Source organism: Corvus brachyrhynchos, unplaced genomic scaffold, assembly GCF_000691975.1.
Source record: "Corvus brachyrhynchos isolate BGI_N302 unplaced genomic scaffold, ASM69197v1 scaffold101, whole genome shotgun sequence".
Classification (NCBI taxonomy): domain Eukaryota; kingdom Metazoa; phylum Chordata; class Aves; order Passeriformes; family Corvidae; genus Corvus; species Corvus brachyrhynchos.
Window position 1 is genome coordinate 8,163,980 of NW_008237239.1, and position 11,365 is coordinate 8,175,344.

The following is an 11,365-nucleotide window of genomic DNA, read 5'->3' on the forward strand; positions in this document are numbered from 1 at the left end:
CTGCTGTGGTGGTACCTGCTCTACAGACTTTTAGAGCAGATAGGAGACAAGAATGGTGTGCTTTTGAACACTAAAATGTATCATTTATAATTTTGAAAGTCTTTAATGGAACTGGTAAGTAATTATATGAAAATGGTTTCACTTTGTTATGCATTTTGCTAAACTTCTATTGAAATAATAAGTTAGATATTATCATTCAGGAGTCTGAATATTCAGCCTGATGAAATTTTTTGCATTATTGTCACTGAAGTTCTTGCTTATTGCTTAAGATGATCAAGGATATTTTGCATGTCACCGAAGATCGTTTTCAGTATGATAAATTTGTTTTTGCTGTTTTCATCATATAAATAAACTTCCATTTTTAATCTAAAAGCTTGTAAATATGTATGGTAGCTTCTAGCAAAAAATAAATAGGTGAAACGTAGAATGTTCAGGTGTTTGAGGTCAATAAATTCAGGGAATTGAGGTACATTTTTCTAGACTTACTGCAGTCCATGTCCTGCTTCTGAATCTCATCACCCACTTGAGTAACTCACTTCAGCTGGTTACTCTTCTACTTGTTTAGAGAAAATTGTGTTCAATAAATTCCCTGTCCTTATCCTTGTGTAAGCAGTATTGCATGCAGGTATTTATTTAAACATGATTCATTTTAATATATTTAATGTTATATATTAATATCTTTAAACTATTTAGACAGTAGTATGCTGAAAACGAATTACTTTGTCAGGTATTTAAAACCTCTGTATTGTATGCAGTTTGTTTTGTTGGGAAATGGCAATAGCAATCATAAAGGGTCAGCGATTCTTGTTCTCTTAAGCCTGAGGCTTTTTAGATGTTTACAGGCCATCTACAATGTAGCTGTTCTGGCTGTTCTTCCATTAGACCTGAGCTCTGGAGTAGAAGAGGGACAGGGCCGAGGAGGGTTGTTCCTGGGTTGAGAGGGTAATTGAGTTGCCAGACTCAATGAGCCTTGAGCCTCTTTGAGAGAAAGGATGTCACTTAACGCTGTATTGTGTTAGCTGCTGTGACTCAGTAGAGTTTAGGCCACAACTTCCACTCTCTTTTTCCATACAAACTGGATTACAACTCCACTTTATAAAGGTACAGTCTATTCTATTGTGTCTTCCCAGTTCGTGTTTCTCAGTTCACAAAGACCGCTTGCAATTGTGTCTCTCAGACCAGACTTCAAATTCACCAGGCATGCATTACTATATTTATTTCTTAACATCAAAAGATGGCAAACAAGTGTTCTGACTTCCAGCTGTCCTCTTTAAATACCACCACACTGCAAAATGTATATTCCTTGTTTTATAATGAACTAGTACTGTCTTAGTTGTTTATTTCTTTAAAAAGAAAAAAAATACACTAAAAGAATCCAGACATGTTCTGCTGGTGCAGGAGAAGCTTTGTCCCCTAGCCCTGAAGGACTACCAGGAATGATTTTAGGATTTTATGCCCTCCTTTCCCTATGATGATATGTCAAAGCAAGAAGGAATTTGTAAAATGGAGCTTTAACACTTGTCGTCCTTTAGGACTGGCACAAGCAAATGTTTTACAGCAGCAGAAATTCCTACTATTTCCCAGAAGCATCTCTCAGCCTGAACACTTGTAGGGTTCCATCTTTTCTCCTGTTCAGCAAAACTGTGCCAGAGAAGTGGACCTTTAGAAAGCAACAACTCCTCACATGCTCTGCCTTTGAACTGCTCAGTGAGAGTGTCTTGGAGCTTTTTGTTATCAGACACCTTTATGGTTGAATAGTAGATGGAAAAACAACTGTTAATGCACATGGGAATATTAACTTTTTTTACACAGCACAGGCATAAGGAGTGAGTGACTCAGCCTTTATAGTCTCAGTCTGTAATGAAGAACTGGGGGTACAGGAGTATCTTTTGTGTTATCTGTACTCGTAGAACTCACTTTGTCGCTGTAGCCCTCTGTTACTAGCGCTTATATTTTCATTTCAAGCTATGCATTATTACAGTGATTCCTGACATTGACTCAACAGTTACTTCTGTGTTCAGAAAGACCATCTTCTCCCATATCCCTTAGTAATAAAAATCAGCTCGTTTGCACTGACACGTCAACTCTTTTTAACAGACTGTATGGACGCTAGCATTAAAAAAAGAGCAACAGCAAGAAAAAAGAACCCAGTGCCCCTCAAAAAATCCCCAAACCAAATAAAAACCCCATATTGAAAAACAAACTCGAGAAGTAGCCCAACCCCCAAAATCAGCGAAGCCGTGCTGCCCTCTGGATAAAAGGTGAAAGGTTGTCCCTGGGCTGTGCAGAACACTGGCAAGGGAAATGGAGGAGGGAGAAATGAATGTCAGGAACAGTAGAGAGAAACTTGTGGAACATGAGGGTAAGCTTTAGAATTTCAGAGGAATCCTTAGGTTTAAATGAAACCAAAGGAAATTCGTGTGGGATTTTCAAGAGTAAATTCTGCTTTTTTAAAGGAGAAATCACGGAGGGAACAAACTGGATGATAGAGATGGATACCAAGGGATAAGGGTGAATCTGAAGTTTGGGAGATAGAGGGAGTAAAGGAAAATGTGTTTGTGGTAATACATTAGAAATAACAAAAATGAAAAGTGCATAGACAGAGGAAAACAAGATACAAAAAGTTGTGGAATTGCTAAGAGAAAATAAATGAAGAGAAGATTGCCACAGAGAAAGGGTGTTGAGAGATATAGGATTATGACAGGTGAGAGAAACAGAATGATGGGTTTTTTCTGGGCCAAAGGACCTCTGATTAAATTAACAAAAGACATCCATATGCCATTGCAAAGACTGTAGAAAACGACGAGTCACTGTTCTTATGTAAAATACTGTAGGTGGATTACGGTTAATACAATGAAAGATTGTGAAAGTCAGAAAGCTGCTAGGTGACTGGTAATAATTATATACAGATATGCATCACAATTAATCTTTAAGTACTACTTTGAGGCCCTAGGTTTTTCGAAAGTGCTGTTTTATTCATCTTTCTCTGTTAATCTTAGTGTATTTCAGGTCACTAAATAAAATAGTAAGAAAAGAAAAAAAAATTAAAAGGAAAAGTAGGAATGATGTTAAATTGATGCACATGAAGCAGTGACTTTTCTTGAGATGTCTGTTTGTACTTAGTGTAATGGAATGGCTGACAGCTGGTTTCAGTTGCCGTAGTGTAATTATGTAGAATAGACTTCTGCGATGACACTATGTCAATTAAGGAATCTCTCACATTCTAGACTACAAAGGACAAAATGACAGTACAAGATATTTCTTCCATTCTTTTTCATAAAAAGATAGTGACACTGTGTGAAATTACAGTCCTGTTATGATGGCACAAGTCAAATGATGTGAAAGATTTCTGGATTGATTAAAAATCATCAGCATTATAATATAGAATATGTATGATTTGGTAAGTTGCTGTTATGTTTTGTTCATTCTTCTTTGGAAGATATTTGGGGGGGCTGACAGACTGAGGGCGTTTCTTGTTATATCTGAACTGGTGTGTGTCAGTGTGAAAAATGCTCCTTATATAACAACATACTTTAAATAGGGACTCTTCGGTCTGTGGAAATATTTTAATCCAATACATCTTGAGTAAATTTTAAAGCCATTGCGGAACATGAACTAGAATAGGAGGTGGTGATATTTTTCCATGTATTTTGCTATGTCTCCCTTTTTTAAACTTAAATCCAGATGAAAAAGAAATTATGACTTCTTTCTTTTTTCTTTTTAAAGTATTCACACTGTCTCCAAATTCTGATAAAGTCAGTGTATTCATTTTTATTACAGAAAGCATAATAATGCATATTCTTCATTGTTTTTGAGAAAACTGCAATATCAAAACACCCTGATGCATAATGAATTTATTTAAAAAGCTCCTGAATTGAATTGAAAGAAAGGATGCTATAAGCATTTCCTGATAGTAAATGCAATTTCTTCTGGTCTCTCAGTATTGATCCTATGTGTTTTAATAGGTTTTTTTCAAGTAAAAAACAGTCTAATTTGCATGCAAATTATATAATGCTTCCAAATGATACATGTGGAGATCCTCCTCTGCCTGTTTTCCTCTGATTATTGGTATCTGTTTAAGGCTTGTTTTTGTTCCCTGTGTTAGCAATGTAGTATTTATTGACATTTTGATGTAGGAAACCATAAAACATCTTACCCAGTTAGATTAATTTTATTTCTATGGAAGTGCACAGGAAAAAAGATTCTATGAACAAAGGCAGGAGCAGACATTTATCTCATCAAAAAATTCAGAAACATTCTAGTTTTAGACTGGCTTCCTCTGTGACGTCTCTAAGTAACTGGCCAACTGAGTCATCTTATTATTTAAACATCTACAGAAATTACTCCAAACTGTTAAGGTAGATTGAATTATTCCATGAACTGAAGTAACTGTGTCATTTTAATGAAGCCAGCCTCCCTTTAGTTGTGATCCTTTCTCATGTACAACATGTGCGCAGTTACCAGCCTGCCGGGTCTGCATCTTGGTATGTCTGTTTTACATGCAGCCTACTACACACTAATTTTGTGAAGTGATCAATATTTTTTTAAAAAATGTGAATATTCTATTCTACTTTTAATGTCACTGATAAATGTAATGATCATTAATACATGTTTTCGGCTTAAAAAGGATAAAGCTGCATAAGCACAATGTGTGTGTAACTAAACATTTAAGACACTGTACACGTACTATAAACTCATTTATTACTGTAGTAACACAGTGCTTTGCAGTTTTTTAACGCAGCTTGTATAACACCACTCCGTGTAACTTACTAGACTTAACTGTATCTGCCAGTTTTTGTCAAGTATTGTAAAACATTTTTCTAATTGTTTGATATGTTGTATAATTACACAGTAAAGACAGGATAAATGATTAAATAGAATAGAAGGATAAATAGAGGAAGCAACTCAGAGCTGGGCATGTGGAGTCCTGCCCAGCGCCTGTCCTCCACACTGCACTTTGCCCTGGCAGGCAGGAGGTTTGCAGATGGACTTGCTCTTGAGCCACTCCACAGTGGCGATATCCTTTCACTGGTAGTAAGCAGGAACAGTTGCAATGGGAACAGTGGTTGCACTGGTCTTCAGGAAGGTAGAAGAGGAGAATAAGGGAACTGCAGCTCTTCTGAGAGAATGTTCTAAGTTTACCTATGGTAAAATTAACACAGAGTAACTATTTTTTGGCAGACCAGGAAACCAAGTCCACTCTGAACCTGTGCTTCCCTTTCGTCTCTGGAGGTGTCTGTGTTAGTGCAGCTGGAGCACACTAGGGAAGCCTTGCCCTGCTTTTCTCAAATGTGACTGTCTTTTAATTTATAGTTAAAAATATTTTAGTTGCTAAGATTAGAAGATATATACTGTTTGATACAGTTCAGTTAAGGTCTTAATATTTAGTATGCTAATGTGTACTATATACTTTTTGATACTCTTATTTGAAGAGGATGTAATTCCTTTTTTCTCAGGTGCCACCGCTACTAGTGGCACTGCAGGAACTCCTGATCATGACAGCAATATCTCAAAGCTTCCCAAATCAGGTCTCTACCTTTATATACTCCATCACATTTCCCTCAAATTAAGAGTAAAGCACTTGGCCTTTCCCCCACTGGGTCTTCAGTTCCAGCCTCCTCCTTACCAAACTCTGGTATGGTGTTCTGAGACAGATTTCCTTAGATATCCCCTTAACAAACTGTGATCTTGATCCTATACCCATAGTGATTCTGGGCCTGTCTCTCTGAAGTCACTTGTACTTCAACATACCCTGTCTTTCCGTAGCATAGCTGTGCTGAAAGTTTGGTTTGAGCTTGCAAAAGAAGTAAGATGTGCCAACTGTGTTGATGTTGCTTGTACTGGCACAGCTCAAGTGTGAGAATATACTTTATATATGTAAGAAAATTAATTTTAAAAAGGTAATATTTAACAGCTTTTCTTTCTAGGCATAACTAGGTCTGTATATTGATTTTAATTACAAAGCTAAAAAATTTAGAAAATCCCTAATGAAGTTGCTTAAATGCAAATGCACTTTTTTTCCATTGAACCAGAGCTGAAGATAATAAACATAATAATCCTGGATGACACAGGAAGGAACACTATAAGTCTAATATGTGTGAAACATAAAAGAGAACAAAAGTTCATTGAAAAACATTTTGTCTTTGAGTTAGTTAGAAAAATCACCAGTACTAGTTTGTAATTATTCCTTTAGAGTGGAAAAAAGGAATGTCGGGATGTAATTGCCAGAGGAACAGGCATTTAGAGCCACTTAAGATGCTGCAGGGTATCTGGGCTGCTCTCCCAGTGCTGCTTCAGAAAGATGTGGGTCTCCTGCACTGACTGTCACTTCTGCTGTCTGCAAATTTATGTGTCAGTGACATCTCCAATATAACTGGACTTCTGTATTTTGCTGCCAAATTGAGCTTGCAGTGTCTTTACAGGTTTTTTTTAGCATCCCTAATAATCTCTATATCAAAACAGTGTAATTCATCTGGAAGAGCAAAAATATTTTCTAATACATACAATTTCAGTGTAACTAATACTCCTTTACATTGGAATAAATGAGAATTGCAGATAATAAAGTGTTTCGCTAGTCGTCGCAGGGGAAATGGTTGAAGATTCTCTCCGAATAGTTGTATAAAGGGATTGCCTGTTCAGCCAGGATTAGAATTTCAGTGGGGTTTAATAGTGTCTGAGGAAATCCCATGAAAGTACTCCTAGGCAGTTGGTTTGTGTTTCCAGGTGATGGACAGAGGCTCATGGTGTCCAGTAGACCAGTAACTGTAAGCAAGAAGTCCAGTTACGTTTGGAAATACAGTTATTGAATGTCGGCATTTTCTTGGTAATCTCTGTATGTGTCTGTATCATCTGGTTTAACTTTAGAGAATTGTATGCTCAGTTTTATAATCTGCCTGTAGTGAATTTGAACCTCCCAAATCAAATTCTTGTTACCCATTGTTGGTTACATTGTCAGATCTTGACACTGTTCTTATTCCTTGGTGAGTTCTTACTCTGTGTGGCAAAGCACTTGCTTTGAATAAACACTTCTGTGTGCATTAACCTACTTGACAGAAAGTCCCAGGCATTGCACAGGGTCTGCTACGACCAAGTACTTTGCAGTGCTTGACCACTACATCTTCTCTCTGTTCTGGGTCAGCTGTCCTGGGACAGGACAGGACAGGTGAAGGTACTTGTTCTAGAAAATGGTTTCTTGCTGGTGATGGTTGCTGAAGATTGGAATATGGAATAGGTGGTGGAAGAGGAAGGAGACATACTGGTTTTCAGCCTCTCAGTTACTTCTAGTGTGGAGAAAGCTGGAATGACATCCCAGCATTAATTTCTCACTGAGGAAACTTTGTGGAACCTCAGCCATGTGCTGGTTCTAAGGGGTACTATATTGTCTTCTGGTCCTAAAAGGTAACTCTAGATTTAACCATCTTCATGGACTTCCCTTGGTGGGACTTCTGGAGGGGTTGGAAAACGTGGTAAAATGAAGGAAGAACTACACTGTACTATTAACTACACTTCTATATTGACTATACGCAAGAAAATACAGTATGTAAAAGGTTTGCTTTAATTTCACCATGATTTCATTAACATAGGTGCAGAGCTGACATCAGTAGTTCCGTCCCTTTAAATGACACTTCAGGTCTCTCCTAGAATTTCCTCTGATGCTCCCTCTTAAGACAATTATCCAGCTGAAAAAAACATGAGGGGTTGTTTTCTCACGGCGTCAGACACTTGGAACTTGCTAATGGCATTCCTTAGAGTTTTATTATGGAAAGAAATCTTGCTAGTCCTTTTATATCAGGTGGCTATTCCTTTTCTGAAGAAGTCCACTGAATATCGAGAATCTTTGAAGTTGTGAATGGTACATAACATCTTTAATCAGTTCCCTGATTTGCTATTTAAAGAAACTGGAGAATAAGTGTTTGCCCTGATCAGTGTGTGCTGAGGAAAAAAGAGTTCAAAAAAGAATTCAGTAGTGCAATATCTGCAGGTGGCTACGTGGAAAGTCTTCTCATCATGTGTCTGGGAAAGTTGGCGCTACTGCTCTGGTGTGAAGGACAGGAATATCCACAGAGATGGTCTGCACAGATGTGTAAAATAAGCCTTTCATTCCTGTGTCATAAAGAGCTGATAATGTAACTGGCACTTTCTGGTCAGACCTCCAAGGGTTGCAATTCAGCTACTGTCCAATTGACTTAGAAATGGAGAAAATATTTTCAAGTACATAATGCAGCAGTTGTAGTTTTTGAAGGAAGATTTGTGAAGCTACTAAAAATCCTACAATCGCTTCAGACTGAAGACGCTTTTAACTATTTTGCAAGCTAAAAAGCTAAAGTTTATCTTTGCACAAGCCACAGTTTTTTCTGACTTTATTCTCAGTGTCTTTGATGGAATTTTGCATAACATGTTAGTACATTTAAGTAATATTAGTGTTATTTAACATATGTATTTATGTATTATTCTACTACAAAGTTATTATCTCTTGAAGGTTTTAACTTTTGCTTCATTGGTACGCAACTGTCTTTTTTATTTCTTCTTCCTTTCTCTTTTTCCTTCAGAACTATTATGGAGCTGCCAAAATGATTCTTTCTGACAATCCACTTGGCCTGACATGCGGAATGGTGTGTCCAACATCAGATCTCTGTGTTGGTGGCTGCAATTTGTATGCCACTGAGGAAGGACCAATTAATATCGGTGGATTGCAGCAGTTTGCTACTGAGGTAGGTAGGACTTGCAAATGTCTTAAATTCTTTGTATGTACTATGAGTACTGCCAGTGGTTGCCTTTGTTAATGTATTTTTTAAAAAAAATGGTTGATTCTAATAAAATAAAGGCATAGAAAGCTAGAATAATTATCCTTTTTCTTACAGCACACTCAAAAGCTTAGGAATGCTTTTGTAATGCAGTACATTATAGGAACATAAAGAACATTATTTGTGGACACGATGATTCTTTAGACATACTAGTAGTTGAGACAATTTCTTCTATAATGAAAGATTTATCTCAGTCAGGTGAAATTGTGGATGTTACTCGAGTAGGCTACATAGGGGAAAAGATCAAGTGCACCTCTATCTGTAAGTGCATATTAAGGAGATGTAGAACTGTTCCAGGCATAGGGTAGATTCTATAGCAGAATTCATGTGTGTTTATACTGGCTTTGAGACAAAGATAAGCTTCAGATGATTTTTTCTTTTTATTGTCCTATTTTGCCAAACCTAAGTAAATACGTAGTTTGAGGTTGACCTAAAACATATGTCCGTGTGCATCTACTTATATAGATACAGATTCACACATGTGTATGTGTAAATTTATTAGTTCATAAGGGTAGGTGAATGATTTGGCTACTGAAGCAGACGTTGTTACTTGCTGCTTCGTGTTAGGAATTCTTCTCATGGGTTTTTGTTGAGGTTCTTGTGCATTGCTTTTGATTATGTAGTTTCAATGCTCCAATTTCCATCTGAAAAAAGAGGCAACTGCTCATTTCTTAACTTCTTTTGAGGGCATGGAGAATTTTTACCTAACTTAAGGTCTCAGATGGTAACTCATCTGATCTAGCTGAAATATCATTGGCTAACAATTGTGATTTTGGCCTCTGTGAAAGTGAGGGAGTTGTGGCTATATTAAAAACAGCATATGCTTGTGGTAAGATTGCACATTTCTATACAGTCCTTAACTAATATGCATGCCCCTATTTTGTATCATGAGCCATTTGGCTGATCTTATTTACAAACATACAATGAAGTTCCAGTCAACTTTGCAAAGCCTGGGAAAATAAAAAAAACAACTTTGTAGGACAGACCAAAATAGAAATGCAAATTAAGTTGGAAGTAACAGATGATATCTATAAGACCAGTATTTTCCTCTGGTGTCATGCACAGACTTCACACTCCCTTCTCTATGGCTGGGGGTCATGATTTGATGAGCAAATACTGCTACCTGCTGCTGCTGCTCTCCTTTTATCTGTTTTTCTTTTTATCTCTCCAGGAGACTTGTAAATCTTCTGGAGCACCTGATAAACTCTTCTGCTAGCTGTTGCTGAATCTTCTATCCTCTCTGTCATTTAAGTAGCTAACCACTTCATTTTTCTTGAGATTTGAATGCACAAGTATAAGAATCAGTGCAGCTTAGACCAAAGTTCTCATTTACAGGGTGAGACTAGAGACACTGGACTGTATTAGCTTTATGTGTATGTTCAATAGTTGGGTTTTATCAGTCAAAAGGCACTTTTCTTAGCTTTTCTTCTCATGGCGTTTATTCCATATTGTGAAAAGCTAGTATCTGTTGCACAGCAGACTTCTTTTTTTCCTTAAACCCCCACAAAACCAAAGATAAAACCCCCAACCAACCGACCAAACAAAAAAGATTAAGCAGTTGTCAAGTAGATCATAAATACAATGGTGAAATATTACTGTTTAGGAACCAAATGCAAGTAATATCTGTTATAATTTGATTTGTATCTTCTTTTAGCCCCTATGCTATGATTAATAGAGAGGAATTATGGCTTGATAGATAATGCTAAATATCTGCCATTTTTCTTCAAAAAATCTTTAGAAATCTATTCAAAAAGCTCAGTGCTAGCATAATGATTGATATGAAAACTGCAGAGGATTAATAGTTTTGAATGGCTTTGCTCCTAATGTTTCAAGTTTGTTTAAAATTATATTAGTTTCAAGAGTTCTAGCAAAATAAAATTGTTATGTAGTTCTATATGGCACTCCCAACAAAAAGAACATTTCAATATATTTTATTATCCTTCATATTTTCATAGTAGCTCTATTTCTATACATCTAGCATATAAAAATGTAAAAGAAGGTAAAAAAATTAGTTGTTAATAACCTTCAGGTTTACTGCTGTTTAACATAGAATTTGTATTGTTGCAGCACTCCTAATTAGTAGTAATAGGCAGTAACTTTTGCAATTAGTACTTTTTTACTTTTCAGTTAAATTTTACGGTGAAAGTGGTGTAGTTGCAAAAATATAATAGTGCTTCCAAGTAACAATCATTATAAAAATATAGATTATAATATTGAAGAAAATTGTAAGGTACTACTGTTCATACAAGAATTGGCCCAGATACTGCAAACGAAGTGTGTTCACAGCTCTACCTATACAAGTAACGTAGCAAATTGTGTAATTTAGGCATGCAACATGTGTTAGTCTTAATGAGAGCTGCATGGTGATTCTCATGCATGGTGTAATATTTGTCCCACAGGGGCTTATTTACTGAAAACTCCATTGTGCATGAAGCCAGTTTTAGGCTTTTTTTTCCTCGGAATTAGTCTGAGGATCATACACTTGATGCATTACGAGAGTGAGCAATAATAAAAGGACACAACTGCTAGCTGAGATAATAGATAAATTTTCAGTAAAGCAG

The 11,365-nt window shown here is 36.6% G+C and overlaps 1 protein-coding gene across 4 annotated transcripts in view; it reads left to right on the top strand.

Moving 5' to 3' along the window:
• Nucleotides 1-11,365, top strand: part of DPYD (dihydropyrimidine dehydrogenase) — a 348,239-nt gene that overhangs the window by 93,624 nt on the left and 243,250 nt on the right. For 3 of the 4 annotated variants that reach the window (XM_017729849.1, XM_017729847.1, XM_017729848.1), the window contains one exon: nt 8,550-8,711. In XM_017729849.1, coding sequence (XP_017585338.1) covers nt 8,550-8,711 — 162 coding nt within the window. Of the gene's footprint in view, nt 1-8,549; nt 8,712-9,975; nt 11,358-11,365 lie in introns of those variants that run through there. The other variant, XM_017729850.1, reaches the window with a different exon arrangement.